Source organism: Anomalospiza imberbis, chromosome 3, assembly GCF_031753505.1.
Source record: "Anomalospiza imberbis isolate Cuckoo-Finch-1a 21T00152 chromosome 3, ASM3175350v1, whole genome shotgun sequence".
Lineage (NCBI taxonomy): Eukaryota > Metazoa > Chordata > Aves > Passeriformes > Viduidae > Anomalospiza > Anomalospiza imberbis.
Window position 1 is genome coordinate 1,378,373 of NC_089683.1, and position 25,529 is coordinate 1,403,901.

Consider the following 25,529-nt stretch of genomic DNA (forward strand, 5'->3'; position numbering starts at 1 on the left):
GAATTCCAGGGGAGAATGGGAATTACACCAGGATTACACCGGGATTGCACCAGGATTACACTAGGATTACAACAGGATTACACCAGGAATTACATTAGGATTACACTGGGAATTACACCGGGAATTACAATGGGATTGCACCGGGATTACACTGGGATTACACCGGGATTATTCTGGGATTACACCGGGATTACACCGGGATTACACCAGGAATTGCACCGGGATTTACACCGGGATTACACCGGGATTACACCGGGATTACACCGGGAATTGCACCGGGATTACACCGGGATTACACCGGGATTACACCGGGATTACACCAGGAATTACACCGGGATTACACCGGGATTATTCTGGGATTACACCGGGAATTACACCGGGATTACACTGGGATTACACCGGGATTACACCGGGATTACACTGGGATTACACCGGGATTACACTGGGATTACACCGGGATTACACTGGGATTACACCGGGATTACACCGGGATTACACTGGGATTACACCGGGATTACACTGGGATTACACCGGGATTACACCGGGATTACACCGGGATTACACCGGGATTACACCAGGAATTACACTGGGATTACACCGGGATTACACCGGGATTATTCTGGGATTACACCGGGAATTACACTGGGATTACACCGGGATTATTCCGGGAATTACACCGGGATAACACCGGGATTACACCGGGAATTACACCGGGATTACACCGGGATTAGACCGGGATTACACAGGGAATTCCACCGGGATTCCACCGGGATTACACCGGGATTACACCGGGATTATTCTGTGATTACACCGGGATTACACCGGGATTACACTGGGATTACACCGGGATTACACCGGGATTACACCGGGAATTACACCGGGAATTACACCGGGATTACACCGGGAATTACACCGGGATTACACCGGGAATTACACCGGGATTACACCGGGATTACACTGAGACTACAGCAGGAATTACACTGGGATTACATTGGGAATTACACCGGGATTACACAGGGATTACAGTGGAATTACACCGGGAATTACACCGGGATTACACCGGGATTACACCGGGATTACACCGGGATTACACTGGGATTACACCGGGATTACACCGGGAATTACACCGGGGATTACACCGGGAATTACACCGAGAATTATACCGGGATTACACCGGGATTACACCGGGATTACAATGGGATTACAATGGGATTACACCGGGAATTACACCGGGATTACACCGGGATTACACCGGGATTACAATGGGATTACACCGGGAATTACACGGGGATTACACCGGGATTACACCGGGATTACACCGGGAATTACACCGGGATTACACCGGGAATTACACCGGGAATTACACGGGGATTACACCGGGATTACACTGGGATTACACCGGGATTACACCGGGATTACACCGGGATTACACCGGGATTATTCTGGGATTACACCGGGAATTACACCGGGATTACACCGGGATTACACCGGGATTACACCAGGAATTACACTGGGATTACACTGGGATTACACCGGGATTACACCGGGATTACACCGGGAATTACACCGGGATTACACTGGGATTACACCGGGATTACACCGGGATTACACCGGGAATTACACCGGGATTACACCGGGATTATTCTGGGATTACACCGGGAATTACACTGGGAATTACACTGGGATTACACCGGGAATTACACTGGGATTACACCGGGATTACACCGGGATTACACTGGGATTATTCTGGGAATTACACCGGGATTACACCGGGAATTACACCGGGATTACACCGGGATTACACCGGGAATTACACCGGGATTACACCGGGAATTACACCGGGATTACACCGGGATTACACCGGGATTACACTGGAATTACACCGGGATTACACCGGGAATTACACTGGGATTACACCGGGATTACACCGGGATTACACCGGGATTTACACTGGGATTACACCGGGATTACACCGGGATTACACCGGGATTACACCGGGATTACACCGGAAATTACACCGGGATTACACTGGGAATTACACCGGGATTACACCGGGATTACACCGGGATTACACTGGGATTACACCGGGATTACACCGGGATTACACCGGGATTACACCGGGAATTACACCGGGAATTACACCGGGATTACACCGGGAATTACACCGGGATTACACCGGGATTACACTGGGATTACACCGGGATTACACCGGGATTACACCGGGAATTACACCGGGATTACACTGGGATTACACCGGGATTACACCGGGATTACACCGGGATTACACCGGGAATTACACCGGGATTACACCGGGGATTACACCGGGATTACACCGGGATTACACTGAGACTACAGCAGGAATTACACTGGGATTACATTGGGAATTACACCGGGATTACACCGGGATTACAGTGGAATTACACCGGGAATTACACTGGGATTACACCGGGATTACACCGGGAATTACACCGGGGATTACACCGGGAATTACACCGAGAATTATACCGGGATTACACCGGGATTACACCGGGAATTACACCGGGATTATTCCGGGATTACACTGGGATTACACCGGGATTACACCGGGATTACACCGGGATTACACCGGGAATTACACCGGGATTACACCGGGATTACACCGGGAATTACACCGGGATTACACCGGGATTACACCGGGATTACACCGGGAATTACACTGGGATCACACCGGGAATTACACTGGGATTACACCGGGATTACACCGGGATTACACCGGGAATTACACTGGGAATTACACCGGGATTACACCGGGATTACACTGGGATTACACCGGGAATTACACCGGGAATTACACCGGGATTACACCGGGATTACGCTGGGGTTACACTGGGATTACACCGGGATTACACTGGGATTACACCGGGATTACACCGGGATTACACTGGGATTACACTGGGAATTACACCGGGATTACACCGGGATTACACCGGGAATTACACCGGGATTACACCGGAATTACACCGGGATTACACCGGGAATTACACTGGGATTACACAGGGATTACACCGGGATTACACCGGGATTACACCGGGATTACACCGGGATTACTCTGGGAATTACACCGGGATTACACTGGGAATTACACCGGGATTACACCGGGAATTACAGCAGGAAAAATGGGAATTAAACTGGAATCAAAGCAGGAAAAGCGGGAATTACAGCAGGAAAAATGGGAATTAAACTGGAATCAAAGCAGGAAAATCGGGAATTACAGCAGGAAAAATGGGAATTAAACCGGAATCAAAGCAGGAAAAGCGGGAATTCCAGCAGGAAAAATGGGAATTAAACCGGAATCAAAGCAAGAAAACCGGGAATTACAGCAGGAAAAATGGGAATTAAACCAGAATCAAAGCAGGAAAACCGGGAATTCCTGCAGGAAAAATGGGTGGTGCCGCTGCACCGTCACCGAGCGCACCTGGGATTCCCAGAAAAGCGGGGAAAAATGGGAACGGGAGCGGGAAGCGGGCGGGTTCTGCTCCCGAAAAGCGGGAATTCCCGGGAAAAAATGGGAACGGGAGCGGGAACCGGGCGGGTTCTGCCCCCATTGCTCCCATTCCCGCTCCAAGGTTCATTCCCAAATCCCCGTTCCCAAACTCCCAAACTCCCAGGTTCATTCCCAAATTCCCATTCCCAGGTTCATTACCACATTCCCATTCCCAGGTTTGTTCCCAAATTCCCAAATTCCCATTCCCAGGTTCGTTCCCAAATTCCCAAATTCCCGTTCCCAGGTTCGTTCCCAAATTCCCGCTCCCAGGTTCATTCCCAAATTCCCAAACTCCCAGGTTCATTCCCAAATTCCCAAACTCCCAGGTTCATTCCCAAATTCCCAAATTCCCAGGTTCATTCCCAAATTCCCATTCCCAGATTCATTCCCAAATTCCCAAATTCCCATTCCCAGGTTTAATCCGAAATTCCCAATCCCAGGTTCATTCCCAAATTCCCAAATTCCCATTCCCAGGTTCATTCCCAAATTCCCGTTCCCATTTTCATTCCCAAATTCCCGTTCCCAGGTTCGTTTCCAAACTCCCAAATTCCCGTTCCCATTTTCATTCCCAAATTCCCGGGCTCATTCCCAAATTCCCAAATCCCCACTGCCGGGCTCATTCCCACATTCCCGGACGCGTTCCCGAGTTTCCCTCACGTCCTTGCTCCGGTGGAAGCCGATCTGCTCCCGTTGCTCCCGTTCCTGTCCCCGAATTCCCGGATTTATTCCCAGGCTCATTCCCAAATTCCCAAATCCCCTCCGCCGGGCCCATTCCCAAATTCCCAAATTCCCTCCGCCGGGCCCATTCCCACATTCCCGAATTCCCGTTCCCGAGTTTCCCTCACGTCCTTGCTCCGGTGGAAGCCGATCTGCCCCACGTCCATGTCCGGTGTCTTGCGCAGGTTGGTCCAGGGCGTGTAAACCACCGTCACCGAGCTGAGCTTGCAGCCTGGAACGGGCAAGGGGGGAAAACATGGGAAATGTGGGAAAAAAGATGGAAAAAAACGGGAAAAAAACGGGAAAAAACGGGAAAAAAACGGGGAAAAATGGGGAAAAAACGGGATAAAATGGGGAAAAACGGGGAAAAAAACGGGATAAAGCACGGTCACCGAGCTGAGCTTGCAGCCTGGAACGGGGGAAAAAACATGGGGAAAACGGGAAAAAAGATGGAAAAAAACGGGAAAAAAACGGGAAAAAAACGGGAAAAAAATGGGATAAAATGGGATAAAATGGGGAAAAAACGGGAGAGAAAACGGGATAAAGCACGGTCACCGAGCTGAGCTTGCAGCCTGGAACGGGCAAGGAGGGAAAAAACACGGGAAAGTGGGAAAAAAGATGGAAAAAACGGGAAAAAAAACGGGAAAAAAACGGGAAAAAATGGGGAAAAAACGGGATAAAATGGGGAAAAACGGGGAAAAAACGGGATAAAGCACGGTCACCGAGCTGAGCTTGCAGCCTGGAACGGGCAAGGGGGGACAAAAACACGGGAAAAGTGGGAAAAAAGATGGAAAAAACGGGAAAAAAAACGGGAAAAAAACGGGAAAAACAGGGAAAAAAAACGGGAAAAAAACAGGAATAAAACAGGGAAAAAATGGGAAGAAAACAGGGGAAAATGGGAAAAAATGGGAAAAAATGGGAAAAAATGGGATAAAGCACGGTCACCGAGCTGAGCTTGCAGCCTGGAACGGGCAAGGAGGGAAAAAAAACACGGGAAAGTGGGAAAAAAGATGGAAAAAAACGGGAAAAAAACGGGAAAAAACGGGAAAAATGGGAAAAAACGGGGAGAAAACGGGGAAAAATGGGGAGAAAATGGGATAAAATGGGGAAAAAAACGGGGAAAAAACGGGATAAAGCACGGTCACCGAGCTGAGCTTGCAGCCTGGAACGGGCAAGGAGGGAAAAAAAACACGGGAAAGTGGGAAAAAAGATGGAAAAAAACGGGAAAAAAACGAGATAAAAACGGGAAAAAAACAGGAAAAAAACGGGGAAAAATGGGAAAAATGGGATAAAATGGGGAAAAAACAGGGAAAAAAACGGGATAAAGCACGGTCACCGAGCTGAGCTTGCAGCCTGGAACAGGCAAGGAGGGAAAAAAACACGGGAAAGTGGGAAAAAAGATGGAAAAAAACGGGAAAAAAACGGGATAAAAACGGGAAAAAAACGGGAAAAATGGGAAAAAAATGGGAAAAATGGGAAGAAAACAGGGGAAAATGGGAAAAAAATGGGAAAAAAACGGGAAAAAAACGGGAAAAAACGGGATAAAGCACGGTCACCGAGCTGAGCTTGCAGCCTGGAACGGGCAAGGAGGGAAAAAAACACGGGAAAAGTGGGAAAAAACGGGAAAAAACGGGAAAAAAACGGGAAAAAACGGGAAAAAAACGGGAAAAACAGGGAAAAAACGGGAAAAAACAGGAATAAAAAAGGGAAAAATGGGGAAAAAATGGGATAAAATGGGAAAAAAAACAGGGAAAAAACGGGATAAAGCACGGTCACCGAGCTGAGCTTGCAGCCTGGAACGGGCAAGGAGGGAAAACACGGGAAATGTGGGAAAAAACACGGGAAAAAAACGGGAAAAAACGGGATAAAACGGGAAAAAAACGGGGAGAAAACAGGGAAAAATGGGAAAAAACGGGATAAAATGGGGAAAAAACGGGGAAAAAACGGGATAAAGCACGGTCACCGAGCTGAGCTTGCAGCCTGGAACGGGCAAGGGGGGACAAAAACACGGGAAAAGTGGGAAAAAAGATGGAAAAAACGGGAAAAAAACGGGAAAAAACGGGAAAAAACGGGAAAAAACGGGATAAAAATGGGAAAAAACAGGGAAGAACAGGGAAAAAATGGGAAAAAAATGGGATAAAATGGGATAAAATGGGAAAAATGGGAAAAAATTGAAAAATGGGAAAAATGGGAAAAATGGGAAAAAAATGGGAAAAAATGGGAAAAAATGGGAAATGGGAAAAATGGGAAAATGGGAAAAATGGGAAAAATGGGAAAAATGGGGAAAATGGGGAAAATGGGAAAAATGGGAAAATGGGGAAAATGGGAAAAATGGGAAAATGGGAAAAAACGGGAATAAATGGGAAAAAATGGGAAAAAATGGGGAGAAAACAGGGAAAATGGGAAAAAACAGGAAAAAACGGGAATAAATGGGAAAAAATGGGAAAAAATGGGGAGAAAACAGGGAATAAATGGGAAAAAATGGGAAAAAATGGGAAGAAATGGGAAGAAAACAGGGAAAAATGGGAAAAAAATGGGAAAAAAACGGGAAAAATGGGAAAAAAAACCATGGGAAATGGGAAAAATGGGATAAAATGGGACGTGGGGAAAAAAGGGAAAAAAAAAGGAATTCCGGGGATTTCCTGGGATTTCTCAGGGATTTCCCAGGTTTTTTCCGGGAATTTCCTGGATTTTCCCTGGAATTGCCTGGGTTTTTCCTGGAATTTCCTGAGTTTTTCCTAGAATTTCCCGGGTTTTTCCTGGAAATTCCAGGGTTTTTCCAGGGATTTCCCAGGTTTTTCCTGGAATTTCCCTGATTTTTTCTGGAATTTTCTGGGTTTTTCCTGGAATTTCCCTGATTTTTCCTGAGATTTCCTGGATTTTTCCTGGAATTTCACGGATTTTTCCTGGGATTTCCCAGGTTTTTCCGGAGATTTTTCGGGTTTTTCCAGGGATTTCCAGAGATTTCCCGGGTTTTTCCTGGAATTTCCCGGATTTTTCCTGGAATTTCCCGGGTTTTTCCTGGAATTTCCCAGATTTTTCCTGGGATTTCTGAGGATTTCCCGGGTTTTTCCAGGGATTTCCTGGGTTTTTCCTGGAATTTCCCAGATTTTTCCTGGGATTTCTGAGGATTTCCCGGGTTTTTCCAGGGATTTCCAAGGTTTTTCCTGAGATTTCCCAGGGATTTTGGGGTTTTTCCTGGATTTTTCCAGATTTTTCCTGGATTTTTCCAGATTTTTCCTGTAATTTCCAGGGTTTTTCCAGGGATTTCCCAGATTTTTCCTGGAATTTCCCAGATTTTTCCAGCGATTTCTAAGGATTTCCAGGGGTTTTCCAGGGATTTCCCGAGTTTTTCCTGGAATTTCCCAGATTTTTCCTGGAATTTCCAGGGTTTTTCCAGGGATTTCCCAGACTTTTCCTGGAATTTCCCAGATTTTTCCTGGGATTTTCCGAATTTTTCCTGGAATTTCCCAGGTTTTTCTTAAGATTTCCTGGATTTTTCCTAGGATTTCCCGAATTTTTCCTGGATTTTTCCAGATTTTTCCTGGAATTTCCGGGTTTTTCCTGGCATTTTCCGGCTTTGCCCTGGGATTTCCCGGGTTTTTCCTGGAATTTTCTGGGTTTTTCCTGGGATTTCCCAGACTTTTCCTGAGATTTCCCGGATTTTTCCTGAGATTTCCAGGATTTTTTCAGGGATTTCCCGGATTTTTCCGGGGATTTCCCGGATTTTTCCGGGGATTTCCCGGGTTTTTCCTGGAATTTTCCGGGTTTTTCCGTGGATTTCCCAGATTTTTCCTGGAATTTCCCAGATTTTTCCTGGAATTTCCCAGATTTTTCCTGGAATTTCCCAGATTTTTCCTGGAATTTCTGGGTTTTTCCTGGAATTTTCCAGGTTTTTCCGTGGATTTCCCAGATTTTTCCTGGAATTTCCCAGCACTTCCAGCTTTTTCCTTGGATTTCCCGCGTTTTTCCTGGGAATTTCCCCCAGAATTTCCCATTTTTCCCAAGACATCTCGGGATTTCCAGGATTTTTCTGGAATTTCCCATTTCCCCCCCGTTTTTTTTCCCCATTTTTCCTGGTTTTATCCCATTTTTCCCAGGTTTTTCCCCATTTATCCCGGGATTTTCCCTGTTTTCCCAGGTTTTCCCGGGTTTTCCTGGCTAATTCCCACTTTTTCCCATTTTCCCTGGTTTTTTCCACATTTTTCCCTGTTTTTTCCACAATTTTCCCTGGATTTTTTCCCATTTTTTCCAGGATTTTTTCCAATTTTTTCCAGGATTTTTTCCCATTTTTCCTGGATTTTTTCCAATTTTTTCCAGGATTTTTTCCCATTTTTCCTGGATTTTTTCCCCATTTTTCCTGGATTTTTTCCCATTTTTCCTGGATTTTTTCCCATTTTTCCTGGATTTTTTCCCATTTTTCCTGGATTTTTTCCCATTTTTTCCAGGATTTTTTCCCATTTTTCCTGGATTTTTTCCCATTTTTTCCTGGATTTTTTCCCATTTTTTCCTGGGTTTTTTTCCCCTTTTTCCCATTTTTTCCCATTTATCTCGGGATTTTTCCGTGTTTTCCCGCTTTTCCCATTTTTCCCATGGCTAATTCCCAGTTTTTCCCATTTTTCCTGGTTTTCCCACAACATTTCCTGGATTTTTCCCCATTTTTTTCCCATTTCCCCCAGGTTTTTCCCCATTTTTTCCTGATTTTCCCCATTTTTTCCTGATTTTCCCCATTTTTTCCTGATTTTCCCCATTTTTTCCTGATTTTCCCCATTTTTTCCTGATTTTCCCCATTTTTTCCTGATTTTCCCCATTTTTCCTGGCTTTTACCCCTCTTTTACCCATTTTTCCTCATTTCTTCCCTTTTCCCCCATATTTCCCTGGTTTTCCCCATTTTCCCCTGGTTTTCCCCATTTTTCCCAAGTTTTCCCCATTTTCCCAAGTTCTCTGGGGTTTTTTCCCAGTTATTCCCATTTTTTCCGCAGGTTTTCCCCATTTTTCCCAGGATTTCCCCAGTTTTCCCTTTTTCTTTCCCATGGCTAATTCCCACTTTCTCCCATTTTTCCTGGTTTTTCCACAATTTTTCCTGGATTTTCCCCCATATTTTCCCCATTCTTTCCAATTTTCCCCAGTTTTTTCCCATTTCCCCCAGATTTTTCCCCATTTTTTTCCTGATTTTCCCCATTTTTTTCCCATTTCCTCCAAGTTTTTCCCCATTTTTCCTGATTTTCCCCATTTTTCCTGTTTTTTTCCCTCTTTTACCCATTTTTCCTCATTTCTTCCCCTTTCCCCCAATTTTTCCCTGGTTTTCCCCTGGTTTTCCCATTTTTCTCAAGTTTTCCCAATTTTCTTGAGTTCTCTCAGGTTTTCTTCCGTTTATCCCCATTTTTCCCCATTTCCCCCAGGTTTTCCCCATTTATCTCGGGATTTTTCCATGTTTTCCCGCTTTTCCCATTTTTCCCCCAGCTAATTCCCACTTTCTCCCATTTTTCCTGGTTTTTCCACAACGTTTCCTGGATTTTTTCCCGATTTTTCCCCATTCTTTCCCATTTCTCCAGGTTTTTCCCCATTTTTTCCTAATTTTCCCCATTTTTTCCTGATTTTCCCATTTTTTTCCTGATTTTCTCCATTTTTCCTGGCTTTTTTCCCTCTTTTACCCATTTTTTCTCATTTCTTCCCCTTTACCCCCCATTTTTCCCCTGGTTTTTCCCATTTTTCCCAAGTTTTCCCAATTTTCTCCAGTTCTCTGCGTTTTTTTCCCGTTTATCCCCATTTTCCCCCCATTTTTCCCACTTTTTCCCATTTATCTCGGGATTTTTCCGTGTTTTCCCGCTTTTCCCATTTTTCCTCCAGCTAATTCCCAATTTCTCCCATTTTTCCTGGTTTTTCCACAATTTTTCCTGGAATTTTTCCCCATTTTTCCCCATTCTTTCCCATTTCCCCCAGGTTTTTCCCCATTTTTCCCTGATTTTCCCCATTTTTTCCCTGATTTTCCCCATTTTTTCCTGGTTTTTCCCCATTTTTTTCCCATTTCCTCGAAGTTTTTCCACATTTTTTCCTGATTTTCCCCATTTTTCCTGGTTTTTTTCCCTCTTTTACCCATTTTTCCTCATTTCTTCCCCTTTCCCCCCAATTTTTCCCTGTTTTTTCCCCATTTTTCCCTGGTTTTCCCCTGGTTTTTCCCATTTTTCCTGGCTTTTTTTCCCTCTTTTACCCATTTTTCCTCATTTCTTCCCTTTTCCCCCAATTTTTCCCTGTTTTTTCCCCATTTTTCCCTGGTTTTCTCCTGGTTTTTCCCATTTTTCCCAAGTTTTCCCAATTTTCTCCAGTTCTCTGCGTTTTTTTCCCGTTTATCCCCATTTTCCCCCATTTTTCCCAGGTTTTCCCCATTTATGTCGGGATTTTTCCGTGTTTTCCCGCTTTTCCCATTTTTCCTCCAGCTAATTCCCAATTTCTCCCATTTTTCCTGGTTTTTCCACAATTTTTCCTGGATTTTTCCCCATTTTTTCCCCATTCTTTCCCATTTCCCCCAGCTTTTTCCCCATTTTTTCCTGATTTTCCCCATTTTTTCCTGATTTTCCCCATTTTTTCCTGATTTTCCCCATTTTTCCTGGCTTTTTTCCCTCTTTTAACCCTTTTTTCTCATTTCTTCCCCTTTCCCCCCATTTTTCCCTGTTTTTCCCATTTTTCCCAAGTTTTCCCCTGTTTTTTCCCCATATTTCCTGGTTTTTCCCTGGTTTTTCCCATTTTTCCCAAGTATTCCCAATTTTCTCCAGTTCTCTGGGTTTTTTTCCCGTTTATCCCCATTTTTCCCCCATTTTCCACATTTTTTCCCATTTATCTCGGGATTTTTCCGTGTTTTCCCGCTTTTCCCATTTTTTCCCATGGCTAATTCCCACTTTCTCCCATTTTTCCTGGTTTTTCCACAATTTTTCCTGGATTTTTTCCCCATTTTTTCCCCATTCTTTCCCATTTCCCCAGGTTTTTCCCCCATTTTTTCCCTGATTTTCCCCATTTTTTCCTGATTTTCCCCATTTTTCCTGGGTTTTTTCCCTCTTTTACCCATTTTTCCTCATTTCTTCCCCTTTCACCCCAATTTTTCCCTGTTTTTTCCCCATTTTCCCCTGGTTTTCCCCTGGTTTTTCCCATTTTTCCCATTTTCCCTGAGTTCTCTCAGGTTTTTTCCCATTTATCCCCATTTTTCCCCCATTTTTTCCCATTTATCCCAGGATTTTCCCGGGTTTTCCCCGGTTTTCCCATTTTTTCCCCGGGTTTTTCCCAGTTTTTCCCATTTTTCCACAATTTTTCCTGGATTTTTTCCATTTTTCCCCATTCTTTCCTATTTCCCTCAGGTTTTTTCCAGGTTTTCCTGATTTTCCCCATTTTTCCCAATTTTCCCCCTATTTTTTCCCAATTTCCCCCCATTTTTTCCCAATTTCCCCCATTTTCCCGAGTTCTCTCAAGTTTTTTTCCCGGTTATCTCCATTTCCCCCCCATTTTTCCCAGGTTTTTCCCATTTATCCCGGGATTTTCCCATGTTTTTCCAATTTCTCCCATTTTTCCTGGTTTTTCCACAACGTTTCCTGGATTTTTCCCCATTCTTTCCATTTTCCCCAGGTTTTTCCCCATTTTTTCCTGATTTTCCCCATTTTTTCCTGATTTTCCCCATTTTTTTCCTGATTTTCCCCATTTTTTCCTGATTTTCCCCGTTTTTCCTGGCTTTTCTCCCTCTTTTTCCCATTTTTCCTCATTTCTTCCTCTTTCCCCCCCATTTTTCCCTGGTTTTCCCCTGGTTTTTCCCATTTTTCTCAAGTTTTCCCAATTTCTCCAGTTCTCTGCGTTTTTTTTCCCGTTTATCCCCATTTTTTTCCCCCTTTTCCCCATTTTTTCCCATTTATCCCAGGATTTCCCCGCTTTTCCCATTTTTCCCATGGCTAATTCCCAGTTTTTCTCCATTTTTCCTGGTTTTTCCACAACGTTTCCTGGATTTTTCCCCATTTTTTCCCATTTCCCCCAGGTTTTTCCCATTTTTTTCCTGATTTTCTCCATTTTTTCCTGATTTTCTCCATTTTTCCTGGCTTTTTTTCCCTCTTTTACCCCTTTTTTCTCATTTCTTCCCCTTTTCCCCCCATTTTTCCCTGGTTTTTCCCATTTTTCCCAAGTTTTTCCCAATTTTCTCCAGTTCTCTGCGTTTTTTTCCCATTTATCCCCATTTTCCCCCCATTTTCCCCATTTTTTCCCATTTATCTCGGGATTTTCCCGTGTTTTCCCGGTTTTCCCATTTTTCCCCCAGCTAATTCCCACTTTCTCCCATTTTTCCTGGTTTTTCCACAACATTTCCTGGAATTTTTCCCCATTTTTTCCCCATTCTTTCCCATTTCTCCCAGGTTTTTCCCCATTTTTTCCTGATTTTCCCCATTTTTTCCTGATTTCCCCCATTTTTTCCTGGCTTTTTTCCCTCTTTTACCCCTTTTTTTCTCATTTCTTCCCCTTTACCCCCCATTTTTCCCTGGTTTTTCCCATTTTTCCCAAGTTTTCCCAATTTTCCCAAGTTCTCTGGGTTTTTTTCCCGTTTATCCCCATTTTCCCCCCATTTTTCCCATTTTTCCCCATTTGTCTCGGGATTTTTCCGTGTTTTCCCGCTTTTCCCATTTTTTCCCATGGCTAATTCCCACTTTCTCCCATTTTTCCTGGTTTTTCCACAATTTTTCCTGGAATTTTTCCCCATTTTTTCCCCATTCTTTCCCATTTCTCCCAGGTTTTTCCCCATTTTTTCCCTGATTTTCCCCATTTTTTCCTGATTTTCCCCGTTTTTCCTGGCTTTTTTCCCTCTTTTACCCATTTTTCCTCATTTCTTCCCCTTTCCCCCCAATTTTTCCCTGGTTTTCCCCTGGTTTTTCCCATTTTTCCCAAGTTTTCCCAATTTTCTCAAGTCCTCTGGGTTTTTTTCCCGTTCATCCCCATTTTTTTCCCAGGTTTTCCCCATTTATCCCAGGATTTTCCCGGGTTTTCCCGGTTTTCCCATTTTTCCCATGGCTAATTCCCACTTTCTCCCATTTTTCCTGGTTTTTCCACAACATTTCCTGGATTTTTCCCCATTTTTTCCCATTTTCCCACAGTTTTTTTCCCCCATTTTTTCCTGATTTCCCCCATTTTTCCTGGGTTTTTTCCCTCTTTTACCCATTTTTCCTCATTTCTTCCCCTTTCCCCCCAATTTTTCCCTGTTTTTTCCCCATTTTTCCCTGGTTTTCCCCTGGTTTTTCCCGTTTTTTCTCAAGCTTCCCCGATTTTCTCGAGTTCTCTGCGTTTTTTTCCCGTTTATCCCCATTTTTCCCCATTTTCCCCCCATTTTTCCCAGGTTTTCCCCATTTATCCCGGGATTTCCCCGTGTTTTCCCGGTTTTCCCCCATTTTTCCCCCAGCTAATTCCCACTTTCTCCCATTTTTCCTGGTTTTTCCACAATTTTTCCTGGATTTTCCCCCATTTTTTCCCCATTCTTTCCAATTTTCCCCAGTTTTTTCCCATTTCCTCCAGGTTTTTCCCCATTTTTTCCTGATTTTCCCCATTTTTCCTGGCTTTTTTCCCTCTTTTACCCATTTTTCCTCATTTCTTCCCCTTTTCCCCCCCAATTTTTCCCTGGTTTTTCCCCATTTTTCCTGGTTTTCCCCTGGTTTTTCCCATTTTTCTCACGTTTTTCCCCTGGTTTTTCCCATTTTTCCCTGGTTTTCCCCTGGTTTTTCCCATTTTTCTCAAGCTTCCCCGATTTTCCTCCAGTTCTCTGGTTTTTTTTCCCGTTTATCCCCATTTTTTCCCCATTTTTCCCAGGTTTTCCCCATTTATCCCGGGATTTCCCCGGGTTTTCCTGGTTTTCCCATTTTTTCCCATGGCTAATTCCCAGTTTTTCCCATTTTTCCTGTTTTTTCCACAACATTTCCTGGATTTTTCCCCATTTTTTCCCATTTCCCGCAGTTTTTTTTCCCCATTTTTTTCCTGATTTTCCCCATTTTTTCCTGATTTTCCCCACTTTTTCCTGATTTTCCCCATTTTCCTGGCTTTTTTCCCTCTTTTACCCCTTTTTTCTCATTTCTTCCCCTTTACCCCCCCATTTTTCCCTGGTTTTTCCCATTTTTCCCAAGTTTTCCCAATTTTCCCAAGTTCTCTGGGTTTTTTTCCCGTTCATCCCCATTTTTCCCAGGTTTTCCCATTTATCCCAGGATTTCCCCGGGTTTTCCCTGGTTTTCCCATTTATTCCCATGGCTAATTCCCAGTTTTTCCCATTTTTCCTGGTTTTTCCACAACATTTCCTGGATTTTTCCCCATTTTTTCCCATTTCCCGCAGTTTTTTTTCCCCATTTTTTTCCTGATTTTCCCCATTTTTTTCCTGATTTTCCCCATTTTTTTCCTGATTTTCCCCATTTTTTTCCTGATTTTCCCCATTTTTTCCTGATTTTCCCCATTTCTCCTGGCTTTTACCCCTCTTTTACCCATTTTTCCTCATTTCTTCCCTTTTCCCCCCATTTTTTCCAGGTTTTCCCCATTTTCCCCTGGTTTTCCCCCATTTTTCCCAAGTTTTCCCCAATTTTCCCAAGTTCTCTGGGGTTTTTTTCCCAGTTATTCCCATTTTTTCCCCAGGTTTTCCCCATTTTTCCCAGGATTTCCCCAGTTTTCCCTTTTTCTTTCCCGGCTAATTCCCACTTTCTCCCATTTTTCCTGGTTTTTCCACAATTTTTCCTGGATTTTTTCCCCATTTTTTCCCCATTCTTTCCCATTTCCCCCCAGGTTTTTTCCTCATTTTTCCCTGATTTTTCTCCATTTTTTCCTGATTTTCCCCATTTTTCCTGATTTTCCCCATTTTTCCTGGCTTTTTTCCCTCTTTTACCCCTTTTTTCTCATTTCTTCCCTTTTCCCCCATTTTTCCCTGGTTTTTCCCATTTTTCCCAAGTTTTTCCCAATTTTCTCCAGTTCTCTGCGTTTTTTTCCCGTTTATCCCCATTTTCCCCCCATTTTTCCCAGGTTTTCCCCATTTATCTCGGGATTTTTCCGTGTTTTCCCGCTTTTCCCATTTTTCCCATGGCTAATTCCCACTTTCTCTCCATTTTTCCTGGTTTTTTCCACAACGTTTCCTGGAATTTTTCCCCATTTTTTCCCCATTCTTTCCCATTTCTCCCAGGTTTTTCCCCATTTTTTCCTGATTTTCCTGATTTTTCCTGGGTTTTTTTCTCTCTTTTACCCATTTTTTCTCATTTCTTCCCTTTTCCCCCCAATTTTCCTTGTTTTTTTCCCCATTTTTCCCTGGTTTTCCCCTGGTTTTTCCCCATTTTTCCCTGGTTTTCCCTGGTTTTTCCCATTTTCCCAAGTTTTCCCAATTTTCTCCAGTTCTCTGGGTTTTTTTCCCGTTCATCCCCATTTTTTCCCCCTTTTCCCCATTTTTCCCATTTATCTCGGGATTTTTTCCGTGTTTTCCCCGCTTTTCCCATTTTTCCCATGGCTAATTCCCACTTTCTCCCATTTTTCCTGGTTTTTCCACAACGTTTCCTGGATTTTTCCCCATTTTTTCCCCCATTCTTTCCCATTTCCCCCAGGTTTTTTCCTCATTTTCCCCTGATTTTCCCCATTTTTTCCTGATTTTCCCCATTTTTCCTGGCTTTTTTCCCTCTTTTACCCCTTTTTTCTCATTTCTTCCCCTTTACCCCCCATTTTTCCCTGGTTTTTCCCATTTTTCCCAAGTTTTCCCAATTTTCTCCAGTTCTCTGCGTTTTTTTTCCCATTTATCCCCATTTTCCCCCATTTTTCCCAGGTTTTCCCCATTTATCTCGGGATTTTTCCGTGTTTTCCCGATTTTCCCATTTTTCCTCCAGCTAATTCCCACTTTCTCCCATTTTTCCTGGTTTTTCCACAATTTTTCCTGGATTTTTTCCCCATTTTTTCCCCATTCTTTCCCATTTCCCCCAGGCTTTTCCCCATTTTTCCTGATTTTCCCCATTTTTCCCTGATTTTCCCCATTTTTCCTGATTTTCCCCATTTTTCCTGGCTTTTTTCCCTCTTTTACCCCTTTTTTCTCATTTCTTCCCTTTTCCCCCCATTTTTCCCTGGTTTTTCCCATTTTTCCCAAGTTTTCCCAATTTTCTCCAGTTCTCTGCGTTTTTTCCCGTTTATCCCCCATTTTCCCCCATTTTTCCCAGGTTTTCCCCATTTATCTCGGGATTTTTCCGTGTTTTCCCGGTTTTCCCATTTTTCCCCCCAGCTAATTCCCGCTTTCTCCCATTTTTCCTGGTTTTTCCACAACGTTTCCTGGATTTTTTCCCATTTTTTTCCCCATTCTTTCCCATTTCCCCCAGGTTTTTCCCCATTTTTTCCTGGTTTTCCCCTGGTTTTTCCCATTTTTCTCAAGTTTTTTCCCTGGTTTTTCCCATTTTTCTCAAGTTTTCCCAATTTTCCCAAGTTCTCTGGGTTTTTTTCCCGGTTATCCCCATTTTCCTTCCATTTTTTCCCATTTATCCCGGGATTTTTCCGTGTTTTCCCGGTTTTCCCCATTTTTTCCCATGGCTAATTCCCAGTTTTTCCCATTTTTCCTGGTTTTTCCACAACATTTCCTGGATTTTTCCCCATTTTTTCCCATTTCCCCCTGATTTTCCCCATTTTTTCCCTGATTTTCCCCATTTTTTCCCTGATTTTCCCCATTTTTCCTGTTTTTTTCCCTCTTTTACCCATTTTTCCTCATTTCTTCCACTTTCCCCCAATTTTTCCCTGTTTTTTTCCCCATTTTCCCCTGGTTTTCCCCTGTTTTTCCCATTTTTCCCATTTTCCCCGAGTTCTCTCAGGTTTTTTCCCATTTATCCCCATTTTTCCCCCATTTTTTCCCCATTTATCCCAGGATTTTCCCGGGTTTTTCCCCGCTTTTTCCCATTTTTTTCCCCGGGTTTTTCCCAGTTTTTCCCATTTTCCACAATTTTTTCCTGGATTTTTTCCATTTTCCCCATTCTTTCCTATTTCCCTCAGGTTTTTTTTCCAGGTTTTCCTGATTTTCCCCATTTTTCCCAATTTTCCCCCTATTTTTTTCCCAATTTTCTCTCATTTTTTCCCAATTTTCCCCCATTTTCCCGAGTTCTCTCAGGTTTTTTTCCCGTTTATCCCCATTTCCCCCCCATTTTTCCCAGGTTTTTCCCATTTATCCCGGGATTTTCCCATGTTTTCCCACTTTCTCCCACTTTTCCTGGTATTTCCACAATGTTTCCTGGATTTTCCCCCATTTTTTCCCCATTCTTTCCCATTTTCCCCAGTTTTTTTCCCAGGTTTTCATGAATTTTCCCATTTCCCCCCCATTTTTCCTGCTTTTTTTCCAATTTTTCCCGTTTTTTCCTGGGTTTTTCCCCGTTTTCCCCCAGGTTTTTTCCCCGTTTTCCCGAATTTTTCCCTGTTTTCCCGGGTTTTTTCCTGTTTTTCCTGGGTTTTTTCCCCTTCCCCATTTTTCCCTGTTTTTCCCCTGTTTTTTCCGTGTTTTTTCCCGTTTTTCCTGGGTTTTTTCCCCTTTCCCCCGTTTTTCCCGTTCTCCCCAGGTTTTTCCCGGGTTTTCCCCGTTTTTCCCGGATTTTCCCCCCGTTTCCCCTGAGTTTTTCCCTGTTCTCCCCGGGTTTTCCCCGGGTTTTTTCCCATTTTTCCTGTGTTTTTCCCTGTTTTTCCCGGGTTTTTTCCCATTTCCCCGGGTTTTTTCCCTGTTTTTCCCGGGTTTTTTCCCATTTTTCCCAGGTTTTTCCCTGTTTTTCCCGGGTTTTTTTCCCGTTTTTCCTGGGTTTTTTCCCCGTTTTTCCTAGGTTTTTTCCCATTTCCCCATGTTTTTCTCATTTTTCCTGTGTTTTCCCCTGTTTTTTCCCGGGTTTTTTCCCGTTTTTCCTGGGTTTTGTCCCATTTCCCCGGGTTTTTCCCATTTTTCCTGTGTTTTTTCCCTGTTTTTCCCCGGTTTTTCCCTGTTTTTCCCCGTTTTTGCCCTGTTTTTCCCCTGTTTTTCCTGGTTTTTTTCCCATTTTTCCTGGGTTTTTTCCCCTGTTTTTCCCGGATTTTTTCCCATTTTTCCCGGGTTTTTTCCCGTTTTTCCCCGTGTTTTTCCCCGGTGTTTTCTTTCCCGGTGTTTTTTTTCCCGGTGTTTTCTTTCCCGGTGGTTTTTCCCGGCGTACCCTGGATGCTGTTGGCCTTCACCAGGTGGCGCAGTCGCTCAGCACCTCCTTGGGATGTCGTCCATGGTCTGGCCCTGCCGCGCAATTCCCGAAATTCCGGGATTTGGGATCCCCCCACGATGCCCGGCAATTCCCGCCACAATTCCCGCCCCAATTCCACCAATTCCCACCACAATTCCCACCTTTTCCCAAACAATTTCCACCTTTTCCCGGCAATTCCCGCCCCAATTCCCGCCTTTTCCCAAGCAATTCCCGCCTTTTTCCCAGCAATTCCCGCCTTTTCCCAGCAATTCCCGCCACAATTCCCGCCTTTTCCCACCACAATTCCCGCCTTTTCCCACCACAATTCCCGCCTTTTCCCGCCACAATTCCCGCCACAATTCCCACCAATTCCCGCTTTTTCCCGGCAATTCCCGCCTTATCCTGGCAATTCCCGGCAATTCCCACCCAAATTCCCGCCTTTTCTCAAGCAATTCCCGCCCCAATTCCCGCCTTTTCCCAAGCAATTCCCACCTTTCCCGGCAATTCCCACAATTCCCACCAATTCCCGAGCAATTCCCACCTTTTCCTGCAATTCCCGCCCCAATTCCCGCCTTTTCCCACCACAATTCCCGCCACAATTCCCACCAATTCCCGCTTTTTCCCGGCAATTCCCGCCTTATCCTGGCAATTCCCAGCAATTCCCGCCCCGATTCCCACCACAATTCCCGCCACAATTCCCACCAATTCCCACCACAATTCCCACCTTTTCCCAAACAATTCCCACCTTTTCCCGGCAATTCCTGCCACAATTCCCACTTTTTCCCAGCAATTCCCACCTTTTCCCGGCAATTCCCACCTTTTCCCAAGCAATTCCCGCCTTTTCCCAGCAATTCCCATAATTCCCATCAATTCCCGAGCAATTCCTGCGTTTTCCTGGCAATTCCCGCCCCAATTCCCGCCTTTTCCCACCACAATTCCCACCTTTTCCCGGCAATTCCCGCCTCAATTTCTGCCTTTTCCCAACCAATTCCCGCCTTTTCCTCAGCAATTCCCGGCAATTCCCGCCAGAATTCCCACCTTTTCCCACCACAATTCCCGCCTTTTCCCGGCAATTCCTGCCACAATTCCCACCTTTTCCAAGCAATTCCCACCCCGATTCCTGCCCTTTCCCGCCACAATTCCCGCCTTTTCCCAAGCAATTCCCGCCTTTTCCCGGCAATTCCCGCCACAATTCCCACCAATTCCCACCACAATTCCCACCTTTTCCCGCAATTCCCGCCACAATTCCCACCAATTCCCAAGCAATTCCCACCTTTTCCCGGCAATTCCCGCCCCGATTCCCGCCTTTTCCCAGCAATTCCCACCAAAATTCCCGCCTTTTCCTTGCAATTCCCACCTTTTTTTCCCCCTGCTTTTTCCCCCATTACCCCCCGTTTTTTTGCCCATTTTCCCCTTTTTTCCCGTTTTTTCCCCCAATTTCTTTCCCATATTTTTCCGCATTTTGTTCCCCATTTTTGCCCGGCTTTTTTCCGTTTTTCCCGCTTTTTTTCCCCCCGTTTTCTTCCCCCATTTCTTCCCGATTTTCCTGTTCTTTCCCTGTTTTTTCCCCGGTTTTTTCCCCATTTTTTCCTTTTTTTTCCCCCCATTTTCCCATTTTTTTCCCCCCCTTTTTCCCCATTTCCCCCCCTGTTTTTTTTCCCATTTCCCCCTATTTTTTCCCCATTTTTCCCTGTTTTTTCCCAGGTTTTTTCCCATTTCCACTGTCTTTTTTCTGTGTTTTTCCCCGTTTTTTCCCCCGTTTTTTCCCCGTTTTCCCCCCGTTTTTCCCGGTTTTCCGCGCGCCGTTCCTGACCGGCTGCAGCCGCAGGTAGACGTGGGCCGAGGAGAGTTTGTCCACGTGGAACCTGCGCGACACCGGAACGCCGCTGCCCGGAGCGCCCGCAATTCCCGGAGCGCCCGCAGCCCCATCCCGGGAATTTCCCGGGAATTCCAACCCCGAATCCCGGGAAATTTCCAACCTTGATCCCAGAAATTCCCACCCCAATCCCGGGAATTTCCAACCCCAAATCCCGGGAATTTCCAACCCCAATCCCAGGAATTCCCACACAAATCCGGGGAATTCCATCCCCAAATCCCGGGAATTCCCACTCCAATCCTGGGAATTTCCTGGGAATTCCCAACCCCAAATCCCAGGAATTCCAACCCCACATCTCGGGAATATCCAACCCCTAATCCTGGGAATTTCAAACCCCAAATCCCGGGAATTCCAACCCCAATCCTGGGAATTTCCAATCCCACATCCCGGGAATTTCCAATCCCAAATCCCGGGAATTCCAACCCCACATCTCAGGAATTTCCAACCCCAAATCCTGGGAATTTCCAATCCCAAATCCTGGGAATTCCAACCCCACATCTCAGGAATTTCCAACCCCAAATCCCGGGAATTTCCAACCCCAAATCCCGGGAATTCCCAACCCCAAATCCCAGGAATTCCAACCCCAAATCCTGGGAATTTCCCGGGAATTCCAACCCCGAATCCCGGGAATTCCAACCCCAAATCCCGGGAATTTCCAACCTCGATCCCAGAAATTCCCACCCCAATCCCGGGAATTCCCACCCCAAATCCCGGAAATTTCCAACCCCAAATCCTGGGAATTTCCCGGGAATTCCAACCCCGAATCCCGGGAAATTTCCAACCCCAAATCCCGGGAATTTCCAACCTCGATCCCAGAAATTCCCACCCCAATCCCGGGAATTCCCACCCCAAATCCCGGAAATTTCCAACCCCAAATCCTGGGAATTTCCCGGGAATTCCAACCCCGAATCCCGGGAAATTTCCAACCCCAAATCCCGGGAATTTCCAACCCCAATCCCAGGAATTCCCACACAAATCCGGGGAATTCCATCCCCAAATCCCGGGAATTCCCACTCCAATCCTGGGAATTTCCTGGGAATTCCCAACCCCAAATCCCGGGAATTTCCAACCCCAAATCCTGGGAATTTCCTGGGATCGATCCTGGGGATTTCCTGGGAATTCCCAACCCCAAATCCAGGAGAATTCCCGGGATGGATCCCGGGAGTTTTCCGGGAATTCCCAACCCCAAATCCCAGGGAATCTGGGACGGATCCCGGGAATTCCCAATCCCGAATCCACGGGGATTTGGGGAAAAGCCGGGGAAAGCAGCGGGATGGGACGGGGGATCCGGGTCCGCGACGGCGCCGGGTCCCGCCGCGCTCCCGATCTTCGGGAATTCCGGGAATTGCGGCGCTCACCAGACGTCCTCGGGCCACCCGTACTTGATCAGGTCCTCGTCTGCGGGGACAGGCGCCCGCGGGCAGCCGCGGATCCCGGACCCCCCAAATTCCCGCCACGGATCCACGAAATTCCCGCCACGCATCCCGAATTCCCGCCACGGATCCCCGAAATTCCCGCCCAAAAACACAAATTGCCAACCCCAAATCCCGAATTCCTGCCCCAAATCCCGAAATTCCCGCCCAAAACCCCAAATTCCCAACCCCAAATCCCGAATTCCTGCCCCAAATCCCGAAATTCCCGCCCAAAACCCCGAATTCCCAATCCCAAATCCCGAATTCCTGCCCCAAATCCCGAAATTCCCGCCCAAAACCCCGAATTCCCGCCCCGGATCCCCAAAATTCCCGCCCAAAATCCCGAATTTCCACCCAAAATCCCGAATTCCCACCCCGGATCCCCAAAATTCCACCCCAAAATCCCGAATTCCCGCCCAAAATCCCGAATTCCTGCCCCGGATCCCCGAAATTCCTGCCCAAAATCCCGAATTCCCGCCCCAAATCCCGAATTCCCACCCCGGATCCCCGAAATTCCCGCCCAAAACCCCGAATTCCTGCCCCAAAATCCCGAATTCCCAACCCCAAATCCCGAATTCCCGCCCAAAATCCCGAATTCCCGCCCCGGATCCCCAAAATTCCCGCCCCGGATCCCCGAATTCCCACCCCAAAATCCCGAATTCCCACCCCAAAATCCCGAATTTCCACCCCAAATCCTAAATTCCCACCCCTGATCCCGAAACTCCTGCCCCAGATCCCAGATTCCCACCCCAGATCCCAGATTCCCACCCCAAATCCCAAAATTCCTGCCGCAAATCCGAGGATTCCAGCCCCAAATCCCGGAATTCCCACCCCGAAACCCAAATTCCCGCCCCGACCCAGCCCCAAATCCTGGAATTTTCACCCCAATTCCAAATTCCCACCCAAAGTCTGGGAATTCTCACCCCAAAGCCAGCCCCAAATCTGGAATTCCAACCCCAAATCCCAAAATTCCCACCCAAATCGAGCCCCAAAATCCAATATTCCCACCCCAAATCCCAGAATTCCCACCCCAAATCCCGGAATTCTCACCCCAAATCCCGGAATTCCCACCCCAAATCCCGGGAATTCCCACCCCAAATCCCGGGAATTCCCACCCCAGATCGCGGAATTCCCACCCCAAACCCCGCCCTAGAACCACGGAATTCCTGCCCCAAACCCCAGCCCAAATCCTGGGATTCCCAACCCAAATCCAGCCCCAAATCCCGGAATTCAGCCCAAAATCTGGGAATTCCCATCCAAATCCCAGAATTCCTACCCCAAATCTGGGAATTCCAGCCCCAAATCCCGGAATTCCAACCCGAAACCCCAAATCCAGCCCCAAACCCCGGAATTCCCACCCCAGACCCCGGAATTCCCACCCCAAATCCCAGAATTCCAGCCCCAGATCCCAGAATTCCCGCCCCAGATCCCGGAATTCCCGCCCCGGATCCCGAAAATTCCCGCCCCAGATCCCGGAATTCCCACCCCAGATCCCGGAATTCCCACCCCAGATCCCGCAATTCCCATCCAAATCCCAGAATTCCCACCCCAAATCCCTGAATTCCCACCCCAAATCCCGGAATTCCCACCCCAAATCTGGGAATTCCAGCCCCAAATCCCGAAATTCCAACCCGAAATCCCAAATCCAGCCCCAAATCCCGGAATTCCCACCCCAGACCCCGTAATTCCCACCCCAAATCCCGGAATTCCCACCCAAATCTGGGAATTCAGCCCAAAATCTGGGAAATCCAGGCCCAAATCCCGGAATTCCCACCCGAAATCCCAAATCCAGCCCCAAATCCCGGAATTCAGCCCAAAATCCGGGAATTCCCACCCAAACCCTGGAATTCCCACCCCAAATCTGGGAATTCCAGCCCAAAATCCCGGAATTCAGCCCCAAAATCTGGGAATTCCAGCCCCAAATCCCGGAATTCCCACCCAAAATCCCAAATCCAGCCCCAAATCCCAGAATTCCGCCCCAAATCCGGAATTCCTGCCCCAAATCCGGCCACGAAATTCCCCCCAAAAAATCCCTGAAATTCCCCAAAACGCTTCCCAAAGTCCCAAAAATCCCGGAATAATCCCCAGAAATTCCCAAAACGATTCCCTGAATTATCGCTCAGGTTTCCAATAAATGACCCAGAATTCCCAGAAAAAAATCCCAGAATTCCCAGAAAATCCCCCAGAATTCCCAAGAAACACCCGGAGTCACCAAAGAGTCCCCCAAAATCCCCCGAAACCCCCAGAAATTCCCCGGAATTCCCGCCGAAAGCGCCCAAATTTCCCCCAGAAGCGGCCAGAATTCCCGGGAAATCCCCGACGGGCCGGAAATGCTGCCCGAAATTCCCGAAATTCCCGGGATTCCCCGAGTTCCGGAGCGCTCACTCTCGTGCTTGTCCTTGCCCATGTAGATGGTGAACGCGGCCGCCGCCGCTGCGGGGACGGCACGGGACGACGGGAATTCCGGAGAAATCCACGGGAATTCCGGAGAAATCCACAGGAATCCGGGGAAATCCACGGGAATTCCGGAGAAATCCACGGGAATTCCGGAGAAATCCACGGGAATCCGGGGAAATCCACGGGAATCCGGGGAATTCCGGGAAAAAACACAAAAATCCCGGAAATTCCATGGGAAATCCAGGAAATTCCACGGGAATCCCGGGGAAATCCACGGGAATGCGGGGAATTGCGGGAAAAACACAAAAATCCGGGAAATTCCATGGGAAATTCCATGGGAAATCCAGGAAATTCCACGGGAATCCGGGGAAATCCACGGGAATGCGGGGAATTCCGGGAAAAAACACAAAAATCCGGGAAATTCCATGGGAAATTCCATGGGAAATCCAGGAAATTCCATAGGAAAACACAAAAAAACCGGGAAATTCCATGGGAAAACACAAAAAACATGGGAAATCCAGGGGAAATCCAGGAAATGCCACGGGAATTCCGGGGAAATCCACGGGAATCCGGGGAATTCCGGGGCAAAACACAAAAATCCGGGAAATTCCATGGGAAAATCCAGGAAATTCCATAGGAAAACACAAAAAACCGGGAAATTCCATGGAAAATTCCATGGCAAATCCAGGAAATTCCACGGGAAATCCGGGGAATTCCGGGGTAAAACACAAAAATCCGGGAAATTCCATGGGAAATCCGGGAAAATCCCATGGAAAATTCCATGGGAATCTGGGAAAATCCAGGGGAAATCCAAGAAATTCCATGGGAAATCTGGGAAAATTCCATGGGAAATCCAGGAAATTCCACGGGAATTCCGGGGAAATCCACGGGAATCTGGGGAATTCCATGGGGGAATCCGGGAAAATCCAGGGGAAAACACAAAAATCCGGGAAATTCCATGGGAAATCCAGGAAATTCCACGGGAATTCCGGAGAAATCCACGGGAATGCGGGGAATTCCGGGAAAAACACAAAAATCCGGGAAATTCCATGGGAAATCCAGGAAATTCCACGGGAATTCCGGGGAAATCCATGGGAATCCGGGAAATTCCATGGGAAATTCCATGAGAAATCGAGGAAATTCCACGGGAATTCCGGAGAAATCCACGGGAATCCGGGGAATTCCGGGAAAAACACAAAAATCCCGGAAATTCCATGGGAAATTCCATGGGAAATCCGGGAAAATCCATGGGAATTCCGGGGAAATCCACGGGAATCCGGGGAATTCCGGGGGAAATCCGGGAAAATCCAGGGGAAAACACAAAAATCCGTGAAATTCCATGGGAAATTCCATGGCAAATCCAGGAAATTCCATAGGAAAACACAAAAAACCGGGAAATTCCATGGGAAATCCAG

General features: G+C 46.3%; 1 protein-coding gene across 1 annotated transcript in view; it reads right to left on the reverse strand.

The window, feature by feature from the left end:
* CCDC25 (coiled-coil domain containing 25) overlaps positions 1 to 25,529 on the reverse strand; it is a 40,633-nt gene that overhangs the window by 13,239 nt on the left and 1,865 nt on the right. The window contains exons 2-6 of the mRNA XM_068183128.1: positions 24,103 to 24,150; positions 21,664 to 21,703; positions 20,243 to 20,294; positions 18,409 to 18,482; positions 4,369 to 4,472 (exon numbers count right to left, since the gene is read on the reverse strand). Of these exons, the coding sequence (XP_068039229.1) occupies positions 4,369 to 4,407 (39 nt within the window). The 5' untranslated portion in view covers positions 4,408 to 4,472; positions 18,409 to 18,482; positions 20,243 to 20,294; positions 21,664 to 21,703; positions 24,103 to 24,150. The remainder of the gene's footprint in view (positions 1 to 4,368; positions 4,473 to 18,408; positions 18,483 to 20,242; positions 20,295 to 21,663; positions 21,704 to 24,102; positions 24,151 to 25,529) is intronic.